At 46.5% G+C, this 25,354-nt stretch overlaps 2 protein-coding genes across 2 annotated transcripts; both read right to left on the bottom strand.

Annotated features, from left to right (window-relative positions):
* Positions 1-1,067: 1,067 nt before the first annotated feature.
* LOC121307214 (DDB1- and CUL4-associated factor 8-like) lies at positions 1,068-10,360 on the bottom strand. Its single transcript, XM_041239352.1, has 13 exons — positions 10,276-10,360; positions 9,892-9,951; positions 9,667-9,810; positions 8,801-9,402; positions 8,192-8,332; positions 6,363-6,520; positions 6,137-6,267; positions 5,113-5,220; positions 4,978-4,986; positions 3,940-4,157; positions 2,733-2,852; positions 2,507-2,623; positions 1,068-1,802 (listed from the first exon to the last, which is right to left on the bottom strand). Exons 2-13 carry the CDS (start codon positions 9,926-9,928, stop codon positions 1,686-1,688), a joined length of 1,902 nt encoding a protein of 633 aa, XP_041095286.1. The 5' UTR covers positions 9,929-9,951; positions 10,276-10,360; the 3' UTR covers positions 1,068-1,685.
* A 4,710-nt stretch (positions 10,361-15,070) lies between these two features.
* On the bottom strand, positions 15,071-24,149 carry LOC121307260 (brain-specific angiogenesis inhibitor 1-associated protein 2-like). The gene is made up of 14 exons (XM_041239425.1): positions 23,940-24,149; positions 23,127-23,202; positions 22,492-22,578; positions 21,400-21,461; positions 21,192-21,263; positions 20,735-20,872; positions 19,012-19,164; positions 18,650-18,838; positions 17,795-18,332; positions 17,294-17,492; positions 16,558-16,623; positions 16,111-16,285; positions 15,912-15,952; positions 15,071-15,758 (listed from the first exon to the last, which is right to left on the bottom strand). Exons 1-14 carry the CDS (start codon positions 23,985-23,987, stop codon positions 15,689-15,691), a joined length of 1,914 nt encoding a protein of 637 aa, XP_041095359.1. The 5' UTR covers positions 23,988-24,149; the 3' UTR covers positions 15,071-15,688.
* Positions 24,150-25,354: the final 1,205 nt, after the last annotated feature.

Raw genomic sequence — 25,354 nt, 5'->3', positions numbered from 1 at the left:
CCCCCCCCCCCCACCCCCCACCCCCCCCCACCCCCACACCCCCCCCCCCCACCCCCCACCCCCCCCAATCCCCCCCCCCCCAATTCCGCAGATGGGTTCTGAAACGAGATCCCCAAGACAGCTCAGTCAATCTGGCTCTACTTACATAGTAACCTTTTTGGGTAAACAATGTATTATGATTTGACCTCTGTGTTATATCATTTTGTTGTTTCTTTGATTACACGATGTTAAATTATGTTCATATAATTTGTTTTTTCAATCATAAAATTTTTAGCGATTCAGGACTTTTGTCTGTAGCCGTATAAAATATGAAGTGCAATCTTTCTCGCCTTTCAAATGTGATTTCAAAATAAACACAGCTGTTGCATTTGTAAAAAAAAACAAAAACAAATAAGTGCTAATAATCTCGTGTCTCCTACTAGACCTGACGTTTTGCTCCAGCTCTCCCTCAGACTCCTCCTCCCTCTCCCTCAGACTCCTCCTCCCTCTCCTCCTCCTCCCTCCTCTCTCCCTCAGACTCCTCCTCCCTCTCCTCCTCCCTCTCCCAAGACTCCTCCTCCCTCTCCTCCTCCCTCTCCCTCAGACTCCTCCTCCCTCTCCCTCAGACTCCTCTTACACAGTGTATTGCTGTACCATTTATAATTTAAAAAATATACATAATAAAGTCTCAAATAGTCCTACAAAACTTATCAGGCTTCGGTAGGTTGTTTTATATCAAATTCTTCAAAACAGTGCAATTTGTCTCTTACACACACGCACACAATCAGCCTGTTTTAAATCGCAATTTGGCCAAAAAATAAAGAATCGCCGTCTCTTCTTGTGGTTCTCTGCCTGGCCTGCCGAGGAGTGAACTCAATAAAAGAAAACGATAAATACAAAAGCAGCTCGACGAGATCGCGTGGCACTACTGGATCCAGCCTCCAGACGCAAGTAAGAGAGCGGGAACAAGACCTACTTGTTTACCCTACGAAATCACTTTCAATACAGAGTAAAACGTGTATTTCAGTTCGTTGGAAGTGGCGGCGGTCAGACCCCCCCCCCCCCCCCCCCCCCCTCCACAAAAAAAAAAAAAATTTGTTTGATTGACCTAGAATTTTTTTTATTTTTTTTTTATAAATTACTACCCTCATCGAGAACGAACCGATAACACATCACCTTGGGGTTGACCGAGGCTCTCGAAGTCACGCTGATTCTGGCTCGCGCGAGTTTGATGGGGGTACAGCTCTGACCAAAAGTTTTGCATCACCTAGAATTTTTAAGATTGGAGAGGATTTAAAACAAACAAAAAAAAACTTTATGAACAAAAACTTAGATCTTTCATTTAACGTCCTCGTCCAATCAAATAAACTGCACAATGATCTCGCACAGAAGTCTGTACCAGAAGCCATAACAGTAGTACAGCTGTATTTCATGGTAGATTTTGTCCCATTTTTCAAAGTACACAGGAAAACTTTTGGCCACAGCTGCACATTTTAATTCTCCGTCCTATTCTGTCTCGTGCGCTGAAGCTCGATGAAGCTGCACTATTTCTCAGAGCGATTTCTGTCTCGTGTTGAAGTTTGGTTTGATAGCACCGGAGAATGAAGTAACTCAGTGACTGATGAATCCAGGCTGCGTTTTCTGATTGAACCCCCCCCTCCCCCCCTCCCCCCCTCCTGGGTCGTGTCTGTGTGTCTGTCTGTCGTTCAGGAGGACATGCACTGCACATGATCGGGTCCGGTCTCCTCTTCATCCGAGGAGTCTGGTGAGCTCCACGACTCATCAGAGTCTCCCTCTGTGCCCCCGGTCACTCTGGGGTGGCTCTGCCACATAAACAAACAGCAAAACCACAAAATATCACAACACTTCTTAAAAGACAAACACAACGTTTGTTGCGTATTATATAAATATATATATATATATATACCGGATATGAATACGCTACTAATATCTCATCGCTAGCAACGTGATATATATATCGGGAATAATATGCTTCTGAATACACACACCGAGGTGAACGCTGCTTGTCTCTCTATCGATAGCAACGTGCAAATTTATCAGAACACACACCCTCACTGCTTCTGCAGTTTTGAGTTGTCGTGCATATGAAATCAGACCACCTGAACTAAAAACTGTCAGGCAAATTAGTGACTGCCTGACTGAATTGTTGACTTTAAAATGGGCCGCGCATGCAGTTCACTTCAAACAGCAAGAGCGAAGGAACACGGAGCCACACGCGGTCAAAACGCAGGGGGCTTTTCAGAAGCTGTTTAAGACGCCTGATCGAAGCACAGAGCGGTCTGTGTTTCCATATCACTGATTACCCAGCGGGAATTGAAATTCTCACACCCAGAGGGTGTAGTTAGAAAGGCACACAAAGGATAAATCAAGGGACAAAACACCCACGAGGTGTTCCAACCACGTTTGACACACGCTGGAGCAGGTCTCCCTCTCGGCCAATGGGAAGCGCGCGCGTGTGGGTGGGGGGGGGGGGGGTTCCGCTGCATTGTGACGTCACGGCGCTCACCCTCTGCGGTCGCCTCTGTCTCACGTGTCTCATGAGGAACCACAGCAGCTGCGTATCGTACTGGTTGCCGTGCCTCACGCTGTCTTCGTCGCGCTCTCGCTTGTTCTTCTTCATCACCTGGAGCAGGACGGAGAGAGAAACGATTTCAAATCCAGTTTCAAATCCATTCTGCACAGCCGCGGGGAGGCTTGTGCATAGAGAGGTTTTTCGTTTCTTATTTCCGTACCTCTTTCAGCCCTCGCAGTCCAGTGGGGGTCTCTGCCGTGGGAGCCCAGATCTTGACATCATGGTCCAAACCACTTGTGGCCAAAACAGGCAGGTGAGGGTGTGGCTCAAGACAGTTCACCTGGGCAGAGAGAGAGAGATGAGAGAGAGAAGAGTTTTGAGGTGCGAGAGAGAGAGAGAGAGAGAGAGAGAGAGAGAGAGAGGGGGGGTGGTGGGGTTTATCTTGGAGGGTGAGGGGGGAAATGAACACATCTAACTTGGGGGGAGAGATGGAGAGTGGAGAGGGCGGGGGGGGCAGAGGGGAGATGAGAGGAGAGGTCTGAGTGGGGGGGGTTGGTGGGTTTTATCCTGCTCTGGGAAGGGGGGGAATTGGGGGAGGGGGAGGATTGCCGGTGGGAAAGGGGGGAGACGAGAGAGGAGGGGGGAGAGGGGGTGGAGGGGGGGGGGTTGGCAACGGAGGGGGAGGAGCTGTAGGTTGGAGGGGAGGGGGGGGGTGGTTCCCTTTACGGGGGGCGGGGGGGGGGTTGGGGGGGGGGTGGGAGGGGAGAGCTGAGACCGGGAGCGCATGGATTCCAGCCCTTTGCATGGAAGGGGGTCATTCTGGGGGGTATATGGGGGGGGAGTGCGAGGGGGGTGTGACAACTGGTGATGAGAGCCAGTCTCTCACTGATATCTTCTTGTCGGCATTTTGGACGTACGGCGCTCGAACGGCGGTCTGTTCTCTCTCTCCAGTGTCTCATGGAGGAAACCACAGGTGCAGCGCTTGCTGAGTTATCGTTATGGTTGAGAGTTTAGCCTCTATCGCTGTCTTCTAGAGTCAACGAGGTAAAGGCTTGTTCTGGTTCATCACCTGGAGTAGGGTGGGGGGAGAGAAAGAGTGGAGAAGAATGACAGAGGAAAGACGAGAGTGAGGGAGAGAGGAAGAAGGAAAAGAGAGAAAGAAGAAGAAGGAAGCAAGAGGAGAATGAACACACTACAGCGCGAGAATGCGAGAGAAGCAGCAAAAGACAAGGAGAAGAAAAAGGGAGAAGAGAGAGAAGGAAGGAGAAAGGAGAGGGAAGCCGAGAGGGAGAGAGGGGAGATTTGTCAAATCCAGTTGTTTGGTGATTCAGAGGAGGCACAGGGCGGGGGTGGAAAGATCCAGAGAGAGAGGGGCTAGGGACAGTCAAGTGCGAGGTTTTTGGGAGATTCGTTCATATTTCCGTTACCTTATCAGACCCTCCTCGCCAAGAGTCAGTGAGGAGGGGGTGGAAGGGAAACAGTCCAAAGTGAGGGGGTTCTATTAGGTGGATGGAGAGTAAGAAGGAGAGAGGAGAGAGAGGAGAGGGAAGAGAGGAGGTGAGAGCCCCAGGGATACTTGACACATGGTCCAAAACCACCGGGTGGCCATAAACAGGCAGGTGAGGGTGTGGACTCAAGACAGTCACTGGGCAGAGAGAGAGAAGAGGAGGGGACGAGAGAGGAGAGAGTAGGGAGAGAGAGAGAGCGGAAGAGAGAGTGAGAGAGTGCGGGAGGGATCGCGCGAGAGAGGGGAGGGGAGGAAGAGAGAGAATGAGGAGAGAGAGGCTGGAAGGAGGGAGAGAGAGGAAAGTGATAGAGAGAGAGGAGAGAGGAGAGAGAAGAGACAGAGCGAGGGGAGAGAGAGAGAGACAGAGGAGGAGAAGAGAGAGAGAGAGAGAGATAGAGAGGAGGAAGATTGAGAGATGGAGAGAGATGCGGCGGGAGAGAGCCGAGAGAGAGGGAGAGTGAGGAGAGAGAGCTGGCGAGGTGAGGGAAGTAAAGAGGGGAGTGAGGATGGGGGACGGAGGGGAGTGATGAGAGGAGGGGATCGAGGTGAGGAGAGAGATCATGTTTGTAGTTCTTCGACAGTGTCGATGTCAAATTAAAATAACATATCTAAATTATGTTCGTATATAGCTTCTTAACTCAAGCCTAAAATTCTAGCCGATGCAAAACTTTTGTCTCTAAAAAAAAATATCCTTCGAAGAGGAATGGGGAATCGTTTTTTTTTTTTTTAAAAAAAAAGGATTTGGAATTGAAAAATCGGAAATCGAACCGAACCAGCCACGGCGAACAAGTCCAACCGCACGCCACCCTTTGTCTCCCTCCAGGCACGGCCACAATCCGCGGGCGAGTTCCTTTGTCCACAAGATATAGAGGGGCCAACAGTCACTGACACCCTCACCCCAAAACTCGTCGCGATCGCGGGCCGTAGGATTAGAAAGGAACGTCTAGCGCAATTCAACCCCCCTTCACTGATCAGAGAGCAAAGGAGCAACAAGGAGGAAACAAATGGACAACTGGTGACGGAGAGCCAGTCTCTCACACACACACACACACACACGCAGAGTTTCACTAAACGCTCTCGCTCTCTCTCTCACCTGTTGCATTGTTTCGGTGTCCCTTGTAGTGTTTGGTGTACTCCGCTCCATCGCTGTGGCTCGTGTCAAACAGGTAAATGTCTTCGTCGTTGTAGCTGGCCAGCAGTTCTGAGAAAGGAGAGTCGGAGAGAGACAGTCACCTAACGCAGACTCTTCATCGAGTCTGAACACAATACAGCTTGGCAAGGGTTCAGCAGCACACAAGAAAAAGCTTCGCATCACATAATATTAATTTTTTTTTTGAAAGACGTGGACGGTCTCCTGGAAGCCATAAAAGTAGTACAGTAGGTTTCATATTTGACTTTATGAAGCAAAAATGGACTTCATTCTATAGGGTGACGATGCAAAACTTTTGGCCATAGCTGCACGGCACAAGATCAAATGAAGTGCCTAGATCTGGAATCTCTGTGTGTTCAATTACAGTGCTAGAATCAGAATCTGCTTCTTAACAGTAAAACTAATATATATATATTTGTATTAAATTAGTCATTTAAGGGGCTGGCCGGGCGTATCGAATGGGACTTCACCAACACGTGCAGCTAAAACACAAGGCAGGGCTGAAACCTGAAAGAAGTGCCGAGTCTCTTCTAAAGAAGACTTGACGCTGGGTTGGCGTTCGTCGCAAGGGACGGAGCTCAGGGAGTCCCTCGTGGACGGTTCTCAAGTGAGTCATGGCTGCTTCATGTCTCTTCCAATAGGACCCTGCGTTTGTTTGGCGTTCGTTACGAATGGACGAGCAGAACGCCGTTCAGTGAACCGTCTCCTTCATTGATACACACAGTGATCAGTAAATCCTGGAGACACAACCAACCGCAAAAAAGGCTTCGTGCCACAGCACTGTAAATAAAAGCGAAATACGAGTCCCGGCAATAGTGTGTCTCACACCAAACAGTGAGTCAGGGGCTGAGCCGGGCGTTTCGAACTGGGAACCACAAAACGTGCAGCTCAAACAAAGGCAGGGCTGAACCTGAAAGCAGGCAAGAGCTTTCTAAAGCAGCTGACGCCTGGGTGAAATCGCACTCACCCGTCCCGTCGTGGCTGTACACAAGACAAGTGATGTTGGTTTTGGACTCACTGGCGATCAAGTGCTGCGGGCAGAACTTCTTCAGAACGCCGTTGTTCTCATTTTCATTGATCTTTCTGTGATCATAAATTCTACAGAACACACAAAACAAAAAAACGTGCACAGCACTGTAAATAAAATGAAATACGAGTCCAGTGCAAGGGTGCAGAAATTTGGAGACACCCACCTCACGTACTGATCGCGCCCCCCGACAGCAAACTCATGGGTCCGGGCAGGGTTCACATAGATCGTGTACAGACCCACCTTCTTGTCGTTCTCTTTTGCGACCACCAGCTTCCTGTTCAGAAGGACGGGAGGAGGCAGCAGTTTAAAAGAAAAAAAAAGGGGAGGAGGGGAGAACAGTGCCAGAGGGAGAGAGAGAGAGAGAGAGAGAGAGAGAGAGAGAGAGATGAGAGATTGAGAGAGAGAGACAGGAGAGAGAGAGAGACGGGGGGGGGGGGGGGCGGTAGTGAGTGGGGGGGGGGGGGGATGGGTGGGAGTGGGGGGGGGGGGGAGTGGGTGGGGAGGGTGTGAGGGGGGGGGGGGGACGCTGAGATTTGGTGAGCAGGGAGAGTTGGGGATCCAGATGCCAGCGGGGAGAGAGAGAGAGAGAGACGGAGAGAGAGAGGGAGAGAAAGATTCGAGAGAGAGAGGGGGAGAGGGACATTCATGAAAGACAGGGGGGGGGAGGGGGATCAGAGAGAAAGAGCACAAGGAGGGTTGGGAGTCCAGAGAAAGAGAGAGGGGGGAGGAGAGAGATCCCAAGACGAGGAGTTGCACGCCCGGCCAGAGAGAGCGTTCAGAGGGAGGATCCCGAGGAGGGTCGAGATCATTCGGAGAGAACCCTAGGTGAGAGGGAGGAGAGAGAGAGAGGAGGAGGAGAGAGAGAGAAGAGAGAGAGTTTTGAGAGAGAGAGATGTAGAGAGAGGAGCGGGCTGTTGCATCAGACTCTCATTGCTCTAGGAGTGTGAGAGAGTGCAGGAGGGAGAGGAGCCTGAAGAGGAGAAAGACAGTCTAGCTTTTACAAAAGGCAATGGGAAATTATACAGTAAACTCCTAGGGCAACGGGGAAACTGTGTGACGACACCGGGCGGGAGACAACGGGACAGCGTGTCTTACGCCTGGCTGGGATTCTCATACTCAGTTGCACAAACTCCGGGTCCTAATCAAAACGTGTGCCGGCTGGGTGTGTGGTTGACGAAAAAAAAAAATAGTTTTTACAAAAAGCTGGGTGAAATGCTACAGTAACAGCTAGAGCAATAATCTGCAAAGACGTCAGCAACGGGACAGCGTCTCTCAGGGTGGAGTCTCTCTACAGAGCGGGAAGGAACTTCGCAAGCCGCTCCCAAAAAGACTTTCTTGATGGATTTGCATCCTGGGTGGCTGACAGGTCAGCCAAGCAGAATCTGCAAATCCCGCGCACACAGAGCCAGCTTGTGGAGTCTCCAGAGTGGACAGAAGGAAGTTCTGCTTGCCTAAAACGACAGTGAAATCAAAGAGATATACTTCAAAAAGAGAGCAGTGGATTCGTACAGAACAATCCCACTTCGTTAAAACGCCCCCCTTTGTTCTAATACGCTGTTCCCTCTCAACCTCTAAATCAAAACCGGAGCAGTGGCTGATGTCAGGTTTCACTGGAAAGATGGAAAAGCTAAAGCGTGGTGTGTAATTCAATATGTTAGCAAGGGAACATTATTTAGCAGCTTTCACTGGACTCTATGAAGCTGAGGGGGTTCATTCTATATAGAGGGGTTGCAATTCAGTATGATAGCAAGGGAACATGATTCCCATCTGTTTTACGCCTATGCTTTGATTCCCATACGCTGTTGCACAAACTCTCACCTCTAAATCAAAACGTATGCAAAAGGCTGATGTGCAGAAGACGAAAAAAAAAAAATAGTTTTTACAAAAAGCAATTTGAAATGCTACAGTAACAACTAGAGCAATAATCTCAAAGACGTCAGACAACGGGACAGCGTGTCTCTGGCTGGGATCTCTCTCAGGTCCGGGTCCTACCTTGTGTGCCGCTCCTTTGTGTTGAGCTACTTTCTTGGTGGATTTGCATCGCTGGGTGGCTGACAGGTCAGCCAAGCGAATCTGCCCATCCCGCGCACACATGGCCAGGGTGGAGTCTCCACTGAGGGGAAGGAACTTCGCCTGCCCAAAAAGACAGTGAAACAAAGGCTACATATAAATTCAAAAAGAGAGCAGTGGATTCGTACAGAACAAGTTCTGCTTCGCCTAGAACGTGTAAATCAAAGAAACTACTAAAATAATATCGCAGAAAAGGTTGCATGTTAGATTTTGGAAATGTCACGTTTTTTCCTCAATAGATGGAAAACTAAAGCGTTGGTGTGTAATTCAATATGTTAACAAGGGAACATTATTCAGCAGCTTTCACTGGACTCTATGAAGCTGAGGGAGTTCATTCTATATAGAGGGGGTGCAATTCAATATGTTAACAAGGGAACATTATTCAGCAGCTTTCGACTTTACGAAGCAAAAACGTGTGCATTCTACAGGGTGATGGAAAAGTCCTAGCCGGGTGTAATGTAGCGCTGTATCAGTGCTTCATGCAGGTCTGCAGTGACACAGTCTTGCAGGAATCGCCCGCTCGCGTCTTACCTGAAACACGTTGCTCTTGTGCCCGGTTTCAAACTCCAGCACGGCTCTCTTCCTCGTCCAGTCCCAGATAATCACCTTCAGGTCATCGCTGCCGGAGGCCAGCCTGCTTCCGGAGCTGTTGAAATGCAGGGTGTTCACGCAGCCGCTGTGCTTCTCCAGACTCCCCTGCAGCTTGAACCTCTGCACCAGTCCCCGGGCCCCGCACGCCCTGGGGGTGAAGTGAGGCAGCCCTCTCCCGATCTCTCTGGCCCTGAGCTCGGGGATGGCCCTCCAGCCGGGGCAGCCCAGCTCCTTGATCTCAGAGTCCAGCCACTCGTCCAGGGCTTGCTCGTCTTCCACCTCCTCCTCTTCCTCGTCCTCCTCTTCGATTTCCTCGTCCGAGCTCGAGGGCGTGCGTCCCCGGCTCCTGTCACGTCTGCGTCTGCGAAGCTCTCTCCGGCCGCCTTCTCCTCCGCTCCGGTCATCGCTGTCTCCCGCTTCCTCAGTCAGGGAATATCGGACGGTATCCTCCATGCTGTCAGAGTCCCGTTCCTCCTCCTCCTCCTCTCTCCGCTCTCCTCCTTGTTCCTCTGTTTTATCTTGAGATGTCTCCCCACTTCCATCTGGAAAGAATTTCAAGAGCATTAGCTTCGACTTGAGTGGCGTTTTTTCTGACCTACAGTTTTTCAGCAGCCTGTCCAATCGATCGATCGATCCCGGTCCTGGAGGTCCGTTCCACTCCAGGTTTAATGAATGTGATAATGAACTACTTTGAGGTCTGGACAGAAGGAGGTTTACTTATTGGACTGGTTCGTTTAAACGATTAAGAGAAGGGTTTAAATCTCAGGGTCACTCATGACCAAAAAAAACCACTTCAACGAACTCGCCTGTGACGTGTTCTCCAGATCTGCTTCGGGCAGGAAGTCTGCATGCCTCTTCTTCCTCCTCCTCCTCCTCCTCCTCCTCCCCCCCCCTTCCTCCTACTCGGGTCGGCAGGGGATTGTGGGAGCCGTCCTGCAAGTCTTGAAGCTCTTCAGGGGAACCAGCGAGACAAACAGATATAGATCACACACACAAACACACACACACACACAGGATACCTTTGTCCTCACCATTTCCAAGACCTGCTTTCCCAGCTCCGTCTGCCATCTCGTCTTTTGCCAAAGTAGACTCTGGAGTAGAAAAAGAACAATACTCCGAGGTCATTTAATGGCAAGAGGCCGAAAAACGGGAGCCTGCAAGAACGGTCAAAATACAGGAGGGCTCCCGATTCATGCATTACACATTTTCAGAGGAAGCATAAAACTTGCGCGATCCAATATATTAAAAAAAAATATATATAAATGAGCGCGTGACAGTGCGTGTGCGTGTCAGCGTGTGCAAATCGTTTAAGCTTCCCTTCAAAATGCCTGTTCGTTATGTACGAACTGGTTTTTTTGGGGGTTTTTTTTTGGTTTAAATGGCTGCTAAGGTCAAACAGAAATACGTCACCTTACCTCTCCAGCTGTCAAAGATTCAAGGGCACTTTGATTTGTTTTTTTCACTCGAAGTTGGATTTTACTCGTCTTGAAGTAACATTTTCTTCCTGTAAACACGACAACAAAGACAAAAACAGCAATGTTCACTGGAAGTGAATAACAACGCAGAGACCTGATGAATCGTCCAGTACAGCTACGAGGAAAAGTCTTGCATCGCCTCGAATTCTATATGAACATAATTTAGATCTTTTATTTAACATCATGTAATCAAAAGTACATAACAAAATTACATCGCTAAAGTCTACCAGAAGCCGTGGCAGCAGCATTTCAGATTAGATTTTGAGATGTCGCCTTTGTTCACTGCTGTCAGGTTTTTTTGTTCAGAATCTGGAAAAACCACAAAGCGCTCGTGTGCAATTACACCAGCAAGGGAACATTATTCAGCAGCTTTCACTGGACTCTATGAAGCTGAGGGAGTTCATTCTATATAGAGGGGGTGCAATTCAATATGTTAACAAGGGAACATTATTCAGCAGCTTTCACTGGACTCTGTGAAGCTGAGGGAGTTCATTCTATATAGAGGGGGTGCAATTCAATATGTTAACAAGGGAACATTATTCAGCAGCTTTCACTGGACTCTATGAAGCTGAGGGAGTTCATTCTATATAGAGGGGGTGCAATTCAATATGTTAACAAGGGAACATTATTCAGCAGCTTTCACTGGACTCTATGAAGCAGAGGGAGATCATTCTATATAGAGGGGATGCAATTGCGACTCATATGTTGAACAAGCGGAATATACGTACCACGTGTAAGCTATACTGGACATCGTGTGCTTATGTATAGACTTCCTCAAGCTCAGTGGTTCTCCGCTAATAAGTATACTTTTGTTCCAATTCATACGTTAAGGTGTCTTGACCTGGTGCGCGTTTCTTAGCACTTTTCATCAGTACAGCCTCCGCGATGCAATGTTTACCTTCCTCGTTTTCATTTCTCTTGTCACCTGTCTGGTCACAAACTTCTCTTCTTTCTTCCTTTCTTCTTTCCTCCCTCTCGCAAAGTAAGTCTCCAATACGCCAAAATTCTGTCTTCTTTCGGATTTCTATGCCGGTGCTTTGTATTCATTTTTCCTCCCCTTCTTTGGGTTTCCATTTTCCAAATACGGCACGACACAGACAAACATTTCGGTAGGAAGTTCAGCAGATTTCCCGGATCTTGAAGCAATAGTTGGTGCCAGCGGACGGGTAGACATGCTGTGCGCTCCCGCTGTGAACGGGTAAGTAGGATGTGCGTGCGGATTCGGCAAGGAAAAAAAAAAAAAAAAAAACAAAAACAAAAACAAAGGTGGATAATTCGAACTTCAGAAGCATTAAGACAGAGCGATATACGACATTTCAACTGCTCCCTCTGTACGACACAGCCACGAAACGTCGCCAAATTATCCCTGACACTACGACGAGATTATTAATATAAAACACGCGTGCCATCAGCCAGCACGTTACAACTAACCCCCTTAAAAACTATTAAGGAAAAAAACTAATTAGCTCAATCAAGCGTTTACAGTCCTCTCGTTTACAACTCATAGCTCCATATCCGGCTTATATTATATCCCCTATATTATAATATCTCTCGAGGATGACGCGACCCCGACTCTCTCTTCCATCTCAATTTGTCTGAGAGAGATCTGACTCCGAGAGAGAGACACGTTTGACTCTGTATGACTGAGATCTGTGAGCTGCTTTTGCAAAACATGATATATTATTAACCTCAATATATATATATGTGTGTGTGTATATCGTGATCTATCTTTGTTTATAGGGGTGTAATCTCCGAAGTGACAACTAATATTGTGAAGGACTCGTAATTGGACCCTTTTTATCGTTAACACGTTTTCGCGCCCTTTCGGGTAACGTCAAAATAGCTATCAAAGCAGTGAGAACAGCAGAATATATATAAAAATATAAAGTATAACAATCAATGCGTAAAACGCAGGGATGGTCCTACGCAGCGAGGACCGCTGCTGTTGTATTCACAGACGGATACAGCAGGAAGGCTGTCCATTAAAAAACACCGCGTCTGAGTGGCGCAACTGTTACTATAAAATAACATATTATCAAATAATATTATTATCAATTGTGTACGTAGAAGCATTCGTGTTGTGCTTTGTAACTAGCATTGGTGCCTACAAAGCAGTCGCATAGCGTGGTTCAACCAGTGATGTTCGGGCACAAGTGTGCAGGCCTAGCGTATAATCCAGACGATTGTTCGCTTGTGTATAACCATTTTAACATATATGTATAGTACGCGTTTTTATTTTTTCTGATGTTCGCTTTTCTATGTATAGAGAGCTGCCAGAGCTATGTCGTCCATTCAAGTGTTCAACGTCTTCTTCGGAACGCAACGCGTTTTCGTAGTCGGAACACGTTTTTTTCTCTTTTTCGTCTCGTACTTAACGCAAGCCCAGTTGTTGTGACTTACGATATATAAGAAGATTCCCTTTTTATTCTCTTTATATATATTATAGTACTTGAGTTTGGTCTTTTTGACTTGTCAGCTGACCACCAAAAAGTACAGCTGCCTCTCAGTCAGCAATTGAACGAGCTTTCTTCCAAGTGTGCTCCGAGGTCGGTGAAAAATGCGGGCCTGTCGTTTATTTGGTTTTTATTTTTTTATTTATTTTTTTTTACATATATTACCCATTGAGGGGGGGGGTGGTGAATCGCGGGCCTGCACCTGAACAACTATGGGTTCCGGCCCCGGCGGCAACACACTAAGCACAACTTTAGAACCGTTGATTGAAATAAATGTCAGCGAGTGTTACCATCCAAATAGTTGTTCGGCGCTTCCCGTGCAAAAAGTTGGGTTAGTACTCTTGATGTATTTTTTTGGTTTTTTTTTTTTTTTTTTTTTCTTTTTTTTTTTTGGCAGGCGTGCAGAACCAAGGGGGGGGGGGGGGTGCGTAAGTCGCAGGTCCCTAAAAAACTGACGCCATTATGGCGCGGAACGGAGTCAGAACTGTGATTTTAAGATATCGAGGGGATTCAGTTTCACCACTCGAGATGGGAATCAGCTGGCATCCGCACGTCACGTTTTTATTTTCTGTACAATGTAATTTGACGTGCATTTTTTTTGGTTTTTTGTATATATCTGTGTAACTGGGGCCCGTGTACAGCAGGTGTTGTTGTTGATCTGTAGTTGTGTATATTTGTGTGATTCCTGTTGATGCTCTGATGCCCTGATATTTACAGAAACGTCCAACACGGGTATTTATAACAAGCATGGCAATTTTTCATCCAAACATGAGTAACATACATGCAAAACGCACGCAACAGCACACAACACCACACACAGCAAAACACAACAGCTCTGATTTTTTTAAATGTATTTTTAGTTTTTATTTTGTGTTCAATATACAGCAGATATTTGCATTAGTAGAAGAGACAGACAGTCCCATTCAACTGGGCGTCATTTCCATCGAAGTTAAGATCAGCCCAAAGGATTCATTAGGAAACTCAACAACACCACACAGCGTTTGTTAAAAAAAAAACTCAACTCAACTCAACAACACCACACAGCGCAACTCAACTCAACACAACTCACACAGCGCAACTCAACAACACAACTCACACAACGCAACTCAACTCAACAACACCACACAGCGCAACTCAACTCAACTCAACTCAACTCAACAACACCACACAGCGCAACTCAACAACACAACTCACACAGCGCAACTCAACTCAACAACACCACACAGCGCAACTCAACTCAACAACACAGCAACTCAACAACACCACACAGCAGCGCAACTCAACTCAACAACAACACACACAGCACAACTCAACAACACAGCACACACTCACACAGCTCAACTCAACAACACCACACAGCGCAACTCAACTCAACAACACCACAGCTCAACTCAACAACACCACACAGCGCAACTCAACTCAACTCAACAACACCACACAGCACAACTCAACAACACCACACAGCGCAACTCAACTCAACAACACCACACAGCACAACTCAACAACACCACACAGCGCAACTCAACAACACCACACAGCGCAACTCAACAACACCACACAGCACAACTCAACAACACAACTCACACAGCGCAACTCAACTCAACTCAACAACACCACACAGCGCAACTCAACAACACAACTCACACAGCGCAACTCAACAACACAACTCACACAGCGCAACTCAAGCATTTTAACACACTACAAACCCATCTGCCCAATTAAGTAAATATGTTCTGTGTGAGAAGAAATGAACGTGGATGAAATGTGAAGACCAGTACCGTTAAAACATAATGAAAATCAATCCACAAAATCAATCTCATTTTCTGAACCAGTTATTCAAATACACTGTTAGCAATACACCCATTTGAATAGAAATGACAGCTCCAGCTAAAATTAATCGACAGATACTGTTAGCATTTCAATGCGTCTGGATTTCAAACCTGGGCAAATACAATCTATTCATTTTAGGTTTAGTGAGCATTTGATTTCTCTATTCCTAACATAAAAACATAAAATATATTTATTTAAAAAAAAAAAAAAAGGTATTTTTTTTTAATACAGTATTTTCAAATACTATTATTTTGTTTTGTTTTTTTTGGCAAAGTTAGTTAGTTAATGGAATCTTATTTTAATACACGCCCAGAGCAATAAGTAAGAAACTCCCTTGAGCTTTGAACCCAGCTCAGCTTGATCAACAAGTGCTCTTTACAGAATTCTAGAACAGTGCTTCTCAAACGTTCCGCTCCGCGCCCCCCCCCCCCCCCCCCCCCCCCTTCCTTCTGTCTGTGGTCACTTTGCGCTGCTTCCTTCTCTAACATCCCCCCCTTCTCATCACATCCTAACTCCCATCCTCCTCTCTCCACCCCTCCCAGAAACTCTCCCACACCCTCCACACCGACACACTCTGGAAAAAGCATCATCCTTCAATCCTTCTTTTCCACTTGCACAACCCTTCCAGCAACATCCACACAAAACCAGGATTTCATCTGAATCTCTGACAAGTCTTGCAGGGTTATAACCCTCCTGTGTGGTTTCTAGCCTTTTAGGAAGGGTGCAGACAAAGGCCTTTGTCTCACGCAGATAGAGCACAGGTAACGGGGCAGGCAGAGTGGAAACACGATGCCCCCTGTGGCAAACAGAGACCGTTTCTGATCATTGTATTCCATAAGGCAAAGATGTGCATTGTGGGTAAAGACTCTCGCAGGTTCGCGCCCAGTCTTCACTCTGTTATACCAAGTAACTATAAAAAAAATCAGAACTACCTACTAATTAAACCCCCCAACACCAGTTTCCCCAACTTAGAATACAGGCAACATTTATCCCAACCCCAACAGAACACAGACAAAAACAACATTGTCGTGCCCGTGCTGTGATTGGTGGATCCTGGCACAGGGAGCGTCTCATTGGATGAGGGGCGCAGAGCGATCATTAGTGACCGTCCTTCTGAGGCGCACATGAGCAAACGGGTTTCTTCAGAGAGAAAGAGAGAGAGAGATGCCATAATCAATATGAGCAGAACATTTGGCCAAATCCTGTTGAGAAGCAAAAAGGAGGGAGGATAGGATGAGAGGAGAGGGTGGGAAGGATGAGAGAAGAGGGTGAGGATGCCTGATTTAGTCTTACCTGTTTGGGGAGGATGTTGGTGCTCCAAAATCGACAACTAGCTGAAAACCAAAGAAGTGAACACCAGTTAAGGGACTGATCTCCAATATAAATCCAGTTGTCCTCTTTGCTGCCGGTGGCCAACTTGTCACAAAATCACAGCCTTCTCCCTGTCCTAAATACTCCCACACTCCATAACTGAGTGATCATCCTCAATTACCTGTGAGATGTCTGGGTTCATCATGCTGTAGGGCCTGGGTCGGAAGGTACTAACTCTGGGAGGGGGAGTGTACTGGTCCTCGCCCTCCTCCCCGCTCGTGTGGTTCGATCCTCCGGTGCCAATCTTGTCAAGGTTCCCAACGCTGCCACTCAGCTTCGAGACAGGAGGAGGGGGGCTGACAGAAAGAGAGGGAGAGCGAGTGGGAGCGAAATAGAGAGAGAGAGAGAGAGAGAGAGAGAGAGATAGTTTTTGGGTCAACTGCAACCATGGTCTGACTCAAGCTTGCTCACCCACACACTGTATTGAACTGCAAACCTTTGGTGAGAGAACAGTTGCTATTGAAAATGGCACCCTACAAAAACAAGAGAACGTTCACAATGAAGGGAAGCAGAGAGGAAACTGGCAAAGAAAAAAAGGGCAGCGTGGGCTGAGAGAGGAAAGACTTACCTTGGGATTGGACTGCCGGGGGAATTCTGAACAGGCTGAGTGTATGACAAAGGGAACCAGCCTTTCCTGAGAGAGAGAGAGAGAGAGAGAGAGATTGGGTTTGGCACGACCCATGATGTGGTGGCATTCTCTCCTGGTATACCCTGGGTCCTTTGATCACTCTGAAAGGTCTAGCTATTGCCGCAGCCCGTCTGTAAAGGACCACAAAGCCACTATTTTGGCTTGCAGCTTGATTTCAGGAGACTGGGTTTCCAGGCCACTGCACGGCAGAGAGACTTGGGGTTTGATACAGCCCCTCAAACTAGGTCTCCTGCCGGACAGACGGGGGTCTCCTGGAACCAGGTTTCAAGCCACCGCTGTTCCTGGAGGAGCTGCTCCAAGTTCCCGTGACAGGTTGGGAAGCAGGATTCCACAGGAAAAGCAGATTTAAGAACACTGGTCGCTTATATTGATGATTCCCCAAATAAAATCAAAATCTAATTCACGCTTTTTCAGCTGGTTTTCTTAAGCAAAGGACACAGTCAGCTATCTGAACCGACTTCGAAACCTGATCCAGGCTCTTTTATACATGCGAGCCAAGTTTAACTAGCAATCGATTGAGCAATTTAACCCTCCTGCACTTGAAGGTCTCTTGATCGACCCCTCCTGCTATGCACTGGACTTGCTTGATCTCAGCGCAGCGTTACTGGATCCTCAGCTGATGCGCTATCCCTGCACTATTGCACTTCTCGTTTACCTGCCAGTTCTCTCGTTCTCTCCGTAGTGCCAGCCGTCCCTCGGCTCCGAGATGAGCAGGGCAACCTTGTCTCCGGGTAGGAAGTGAAGTAACGAGACACCGCCCACTGCCTCTGTCAGCCCGCCCCCTTGAGGAGAGTGAGGGAAGAGAGCGAGGACCTGAGGAGGACGGGAGGGAGAGACACGGGGCAGAGTCCCTCCTGAGAGAGAGAGAGAGAGAGAGAGAGAGAGGGGAAGAAAGCGTTGAAATCTTTAAAATCATAAACAGTCTCGATCAAGTTCACCCAAGACTTGACTTTAAATTCAGCACAAAGAGAAGAGCAGAGGGCAGAAATGGAAGCTGAGTAGAGTTTATAACAGAATGCAGGAAGCACTTTTTGAGAGGCGGAGAGAGTATAAATGCATGGAACAGCCAATCTGGTGAAGTAATCGGGTCTGAAACACTGGGAACATTTAGAAAAGTAACACAAAAACTATTTTATAAAAAAAAGGATTAACTCACCCAGGAAATGCAGTCTAGCCTCGAGTCCTTGTTTCCGCGACAGTGGCAGGGTGCTGGTGGCATAGATATCGCTGACCTTGAGCAGAGGGGGATTCTGGGACACTGGAGGAGGGAGGTGCTGAGTGAGAAGGGGCTCATGGGAAGGAGGAAAACTCTCCCTTTCTTCTACCAGAATCTGACAGTCTACAGGGGTGTGGGACCGTGAGAAGGGAGGATTGTGGGATAGTGGAGGACTCTGTGGTCTGGAAAGAGGGGGGTTATGGGTAACCGATTGATGCGATGTTGCATTGTGGGAAATATTATGAGATGAGGATGGTGCATTGTGGGTAACCGTGGTGTTTGGGGTTAGAGAAAGAGGCGGACTGTGGGGGTTGGGAAAACTCGAGAGAAGGGGTCCATGATGGGAGACGGGTGTCTGGGAACGAGAGCCAGCGGCGGAGGAATTCTGGGATGGCTCGTTGCTAGTGGGCGTGTCTCTTCCTTGGTTGCGGTGGGCGGCGCCGTTTGGGAGGGGCGGGACTTCCTGTACAGAGAGCCTCTGGGAAGACAGAGAGAGAGAGAGAACATTTTAGGAGATAAACAGACAGATCCACAACAACATTTTTTCAATTTTTGTCAGTTTTTCTGTTAAGTATTTGGAAAACTATGAAGCCGTGTGGAATTCAACGTGCTAACAAGGTAACATTATTCAGCAGCTTTCATTCGACTTTATGAAACAAAATGTGTTCATTCTATAGGGTGATGAAAAAACATTTTCTGCCATAGCTTTACAACCAGGAACAAATTCAACAAATGACTCTCGATATGATCTGTCTCCCATTGGGCCCCATCAGATCCAGTAACACACACACTCACATGACTTCCTCCCAGTTCCAGAGCTGCTGCGTTTCCCAGTTTAGCATTTCGGAGGACCTCGGCGATCCCAGCATTCCCGGAGCTGGCTGCAGTCTGCCGCACTAGGTTCAACGCTCTCTCTGGCAGTCTGGTGGGCTGGGAGCAGGACTCCTGCCAGCAAGACAGCTTCTGAGACAGCAGCTCCCTCACCTGGTAGGGAAGAGGAACTGCAACTTCAATACAGAAATATTATTTTTGATATTTTAAAAGATTGGAGAACTGCTAACAAGAAATGAGACTCCTGTTGCACAGCAGTGTGATCCAGTCCAGGTTTTACTACCAGCTTGATCAGCCCCCAGTGTGGCTGCCACGCTTGACTGCACCTTGCTGTGGTACATGTTGAAGTGTTTGGTGACGGCACACTGACGGTCCACCAGGAAGCAATAGCGGCGCCTCTCTTCCGTGAGCGCTGAGCGGTAACCCGCGGCAACCAGCTGATCCAACTCCCCCTGCCGTCGACTCATCAGCTCCACGAACTGGGAAGAAAAACAGAGACAGGAATCTCTATACAGCAGAAGCATATATTATATAGATAGATAGATAGATAGATAGACAGATAGATAGAGAGATAGAGAATAGTGTGCATATGTATTAGAACACACACCATTGGAAACACACAGACAGGGATCTCTATACAGCAGAAGCATATATTATATAGATAGATAGATAGATAGACAGATAGATAGAGAGATAGATAATAGTGTGCATATGTATTAGAACACACACCATTGGAAACACACAGACAGGGATCTCTATACAGCAGAGTGCACCTGTATAGGAAAAGTAGTGATTGTCAGGCATGCAATTCATTTCAAACAGTGAGAGTTTCTATACAGCTGATCACTGAGTTGAGATTGAAATTCTCACACCCAGAGGTGTGTTCATGCAGGCGGGTATATAAAGATTTCAATGACACAGCTGGAGCTGTTCTGACACATTTGCACAGGGCTGTAACTCCATTGTATATAGTCTCTTTATCCATAGCAGTGAAAGGGTTAACTCACACCCATGTCTTTTAAACCACGCCCCCACACAAAGGCAAGCTAAAATTTCTCTTGACTTGACCAAAAACAAGGTAGCAAGCTTGCCTTTCCCCTGGGTGTGAGAATTTCAATCCCCCGCTCAGTGATCAGCGATACAGAAACGCACTCGTGTGTGAAAATGTCAGAGCGCTTTGTGCTTCAATCAGGCGTCTCAAACAGCTTCTGAAAAGCCTCCTGCGTTTGACCGCTTGTGGCTCCGTGTTCCTTTCCTCTCGCTGTTTGAAATGAACTGCATGTCTGACAATCACTAATTTGCCTGTTTTGACAATTTTTAGACAAGATTTTCAAATTCAGTGGTTTGATTTCATATGCACAAAAAATCTAAACTACAGTCTCTCTCTCTCTCTCTCTCTCTCTCTCTCTCTCTCTCTCTCTCTCTCTCTCTCTCTCTCCCTCTCTCCCTGCTTTGTTTGGCCACAGCTGTGCATGACAGGACATGACATCAACCTTTCATTTCCTATTCTCCTTCCTGTTATGAATCCCCCCTATTGTTGCAAAGTGTTCCTAAACAAACAGTTCTCCGTCTGCCTCTGTTTATCTCATCCCTCAATCCCTTTCTCTTTCCACTCTCCCCCTTCCCTCTCCCTCCCTCCTCTCCCCCTCAGCTGAGATGGCTTCCACATTCCTCACTCTAATCCTGGCTGTGTAGAGAGTGAAGGAGCTTGTATTCAAGAGAGAGCAAGCAAGTGGGGGGAACATTAACACAATGGCAGAGATCCAGAGAGAGAGAGAGCGAGAGAGAGTTATAGCACGACTCTGGCCAAACATCCTTTCCAGAAGAACTGACACAAATGAAAAAAATTTGACAGTTTGAAAATCTAACATGAAATACCACTGTACTATTACGGCTTCTGGTTGATTTTTTTTTTTTTGTGATATCATTGTTATAGTTTCTTTGATTATATGATGTTAAATATGCAGACACACACACACACTCCGATAGACAGCTCCAGGCTCTGTTTGAATGACAGGACGACACAGTCACACAGATCTTTGGGGTCACCTGCATCTCTCGGTCCCCGTATTTTTGGGGGTGCCTGCTCCCCTGGCTCTTCCTCCTCAATTTCTTGAGCTCGGACTGACAGCGCTCAATGGAGTCTGATTTTGATCTCCTCTCTCCCTGGTACTTCTTCAGAGTGGCCTGAAAGAGACACAGAGAAACAAACATCTCTCAAATCCTAAAATCCTAGGAGGTGAAGCTTTTAGCCCTATATGTCTATTAGTAATACTATTTTGTGTAGTATATTATAAATCTCTTCTTATCCTCTGGTCCCCCTGAGCTTAATAAGAGTTTTACAATCCTGAAACAAATGCGTGTTGTAATCAGAGTTTAAAATAACCTAATTAGACCTGTACAAAAAACCAAGGATTTAATTCATGACTGTATTGGAAACAAGGTCTTCTTAAACGCGTTTCCCAGCACTGGAACACTGGAGTTCCAGACTCGGGGTTCGGCTCACCGTCAGGTATTTCAGATCCAGCTCAAGTTTCTGTTCCAGCTGGGAAAGCAGCTCCGAGTGGAAAAGCTTCAACTGGGAACAGAAAAGCAGGGATGCATTAGAGAGAGAGGAGGGAGAAAGAAAGGGGAGAAAGAAAGGGGAGAGAGGGGAAAGGCAGACACATAGATGATAGATACAGGCAGGCAGACACATAGACAGACAGACTGACCACTTCTTCCAGCTGCACTTGAATCTGTCGGTGAACTTCGGCCATTTGAAACAGCGTGTCCCCTGAAAGACATGGTCACAAATGAAATAATCTCACTCCTAATTTGTATCTCGGCACTTGTGTTTTATTTGCAGACATCTCTTACTGGTTTTGTAAGAATATTGTGCGTGTTTAAAAACATACAGTTCACTAATTCAAACACACTGGCACACAGGGCGGGCATTGTAGTGTCAAACTCGACAGTGATTTAAGGGAGAGCATTGATTTCTTTTTTCCCTACTATGGAAGGATGTGGAGGAACAGAAGGGAAAGAGAGAGGTACTGAGAGAGAGAGAGGGGGAGAGAGACAGGTACTGAGATAGAGAGAGAGGGGGAGAGAGACAGGTACTGAGAGAGAGAGAGAGGGGGAGAGAGAGAGAGAGTGAGAGAGAGAGAGAGAGAGAGAGGGGGAGAGAGAGTAGGTACTGAGGGGATCTTGGGTAATACATCTTTAAGAGAGAAAAAGGGAGAGGGAGAGAAAGAAAGTGAGCGAGAGGGGTACTGAGAGAGAGCGTGGTACTGCGAGAGGATTGTGGGTAATGCATCTTTAAGGGTTAGAGAGAGAGAGAGAGAGAGAGAGAGAGAGAGAGAGAGAGAGAGAGAGAGAGAGAGAGAGGTGCTGAGAGAGGGTCCATTGTTCTGGGTTTATTCACATCACATGATGCGATTGGGTCAGTGTGCAACTTTTTCTGAGTGGGGGAGGGAGAGAGAGAAAGAGAAAGGGAGGCAGCACGACAAAGAATATATTCTACATACAGCCATGTGCAAATGCATCGGAACACCTCCAGAGGTGTCAATGAAATCCTTCATATACCTGCCCGCATGAAAACACTGAGAATTTCAATTCCCGCTCAGTAATCAGTGATATAGAAACACACTCGTGTGTGAAAATGACAGACCGCTTTGTGCTTCAATCAGGCGTCTTCAACAGCTTCTGAAAAGCCTCCTGTGTTTGACTGCGTGCGGCTCAGTATTCCTTTTCTTTCTCTGTATGAAATGAATTTCACATGTGGCTTATTCAAGTTGTCAATTAAGTCATACAAATGCACTCACCCAACTCTTTGGATCCCTGACTGTCACTCGCCAGCTCTCCCAGCTTCACCAGAGCATCAAAATATCCTTTAGCAGCCAGAGAGACCCCTAATAAATGGCAAACACATTCGGCTGTCTATCTACACAACACCAAGAGCAACAGCTGTAGCGCCTTTCATCACAACGACCCCAAAGCGCTTCACAAACACACACACACACTGACACACACACACACACGCAGACTGACCACACAAACAAAACACACACTTGTCACCTTGACACACATTGACACACACACACACACACTGAGACACAAACACACACACACTAACACATTGACACACACAGACACAAACACACACACACACACACACTGACACACACACACACATAAACACACACACTGACACACACACACACATCACAAACACAGCACATGTGAGCGGACTCAAACTGACACATTGCCACACACGACCCACACACTGACTGTGTGAACCACACACTCATTGAAACAAGACCAACTGAACACTGTGTATGGGCGTGGGTGGTACATGGGATGACTGACACACACACACTGACACAGACACACACTCACACACTCACACACTATTCAATTCAAATCTTTTTGCATGATATTTGTACACAGTTCTACCTACCAGTTAAGGCTTTCTCATAATTTTTTCCCATAGTGACGAAATTCTTTAGACCGGGGTTGAACTGCTCAAGAATTACCTGGGGGATGGGGGGGACGACAAAAAGTTAATTTCATTTTCAACTCAGAGTCCAAGCAGGGTCCGGAAGCTGATAAAGATTCTGCGTTTATTCCTTTCTCTGAGAGCTGACAAGATCATCATCAGAAAGTGAGTAAGATGAGCATTGCCTGGATGAGGGCTTTCAATACACGCTGTACAGACTTCCCTGTGAACTTATAGGGTCTTCAGTAACTACATGTGACGTTTCTTTGAACTACTCTACAAAAATGTGGTCTTACAAGCAGAAGAAGAAGAAGAAGAAGAAGAAGAAGAAGAAGAAGAAGAAGAAGAAGAAGAGAGCAGGTCTGACTTGTTCAGTTCCTCTTTCTCAGATCTGAGCAAAACAGTCCAGGTGGAAGCACTAACTAGGCCTGACCTGACCCTCATGCCTGGGTCACTGCTTATCTGAGCAGACTACAGCCTGAGAGGGAGTCCTCAGCAGCCCTGACCAGCCCTGACCTGCCCTGACCTGCCCTGACTCTGCACCTCACACTATCTGAACATCTGACCACATCACAACTCAACAAGTCTAAAACGAGAACTACACTGAGCTATGTTAGCATTCCCAGTCACCACTCTTCAAATGAAACACCCTTCCCAGCTCCACTGCCCAGCCACACAGAACCCGTCTCCTTGACTCTCCAGAGCTCAGCTCCACTGTCAATGCTCTCCACCCTGTCAGTGAAGTAGATTAGCGATTGCTAGCGAGACACTTACCTTGTACACATTTTCTGTCATTTTGTTTACTTCATCAGATCGGGACATGGCAGCTGTGATTCCGCTGACGATTGATTTTGTGCAGATTTAACCCGGAGGACCTTAATGCCACTTGCAGTCTTCTTTTTACGATAACAAAATGTTTTTTAAAAAAGAAAACGTTTAGCTATGCTTGTTCTGAACGGGTTTAAACTAATGCAATCCTTTTATTATTATTATTATTATTATTATTATTTATTATTATTATTTATTATTATATAGTTTACAAACTTTACAATGAAGAGCGGGACATTATTAAATGTGCTTATTATAATTATGTTTGTCTTGTGTTGATAAACAGCTACACATTAACTTTTCTGATTAAAGTTTAATTGATTTCAATTTGCTATGTTTGAACTGCAAATCTATAGCTATTGCTTGATATTAGGGCGAAATGGAATAAAAATTGGTAGTCGCTGTGTAATATCTTTTAAACACACACACACACACACACACACACACACACACACACACACACATTTGATTGATACAATCTTCAAGCCCACAGTCAGTAACAAGTTGTTTTATTCATTATTTAAAAAGAAATTATCCGCTGCCTTTTTTAAACATGTTTCTATTTTTGTTAAAAAGTCGCGTTTTTCTTTTAAACATTAAACTTCTACCGCAAAAAGTCGCGTTTTTTGTAAAGATTCGTAGTTGAATTGAATCGATAGCGGTGGAATATCTTATTATTATTATTATTATTATTATTATTATTGAAAGATTTGTAGTTGTTTATGATTGTTACAAAACTATAAAACCGTCATCATAACACACACACACACACACACACACACAGTGATTAAATTGTATCTTCATTAAAACAAAGACTAATTTATATATTTTTTTTTCTCAAGATGCATTCCGTTTTTGCAACCCCGATCTCTCTCTCTCTCCTCCTGAATTATATTTTGCTGTGCAATCCACTCTATGCGATACCCTATACAGTCTTGACAAAAGCCGGTAACCTTTCTTTCTCTCTTGTATTTTAGTTCAGCAATATCCTTTCCATGCAGAGCCGGTGCGCGTCGTCCACTGAAAGCCTCTAAACCGAGGCGACGCTGCGGCGTTGAGAAGCACTCGATCTGAATACCAATGAATTGAGAATAACGGTGCTTAATGACAGAGCCACAGAAAAACCGACCAAAAAAGGGAGGCCCGTCCATTCAACTTCACTCCAATCACTGCTCATAGAAAATAGAGGGTCACGGCCCGGGACAAAAGAATGAGGGCTAGTGGCTGTCCAGTTTAATCCTCTCTGTCTCTCTCTCTAACCCCCCTCCCATCCCCTCTACACACACACACACACACACACACACACACACACACACACACACACACACACACACACACACACACACACACCATACTTTCAC

Source organism: Polyodon spathula, chromosome 54 (genome assembly GCF_017654505.1).
Source record: "Polyodon spathula isolate WHYD16114869_AA chromosome 54, ASM1765450v1, whole genome shotgun sequence".
Lineage (NCBI taxonomy): Eukaryota > Metazoa > Chordata > Actinopteri > Acipenseriformes > Polyodontidae > Polyodon > Polyodon spathula.
The sequence above is the reverse complement of the archived record's forward strand: the minus strand, read 5'-3'. Positions and strand labels throughout refer to the sequence as shown.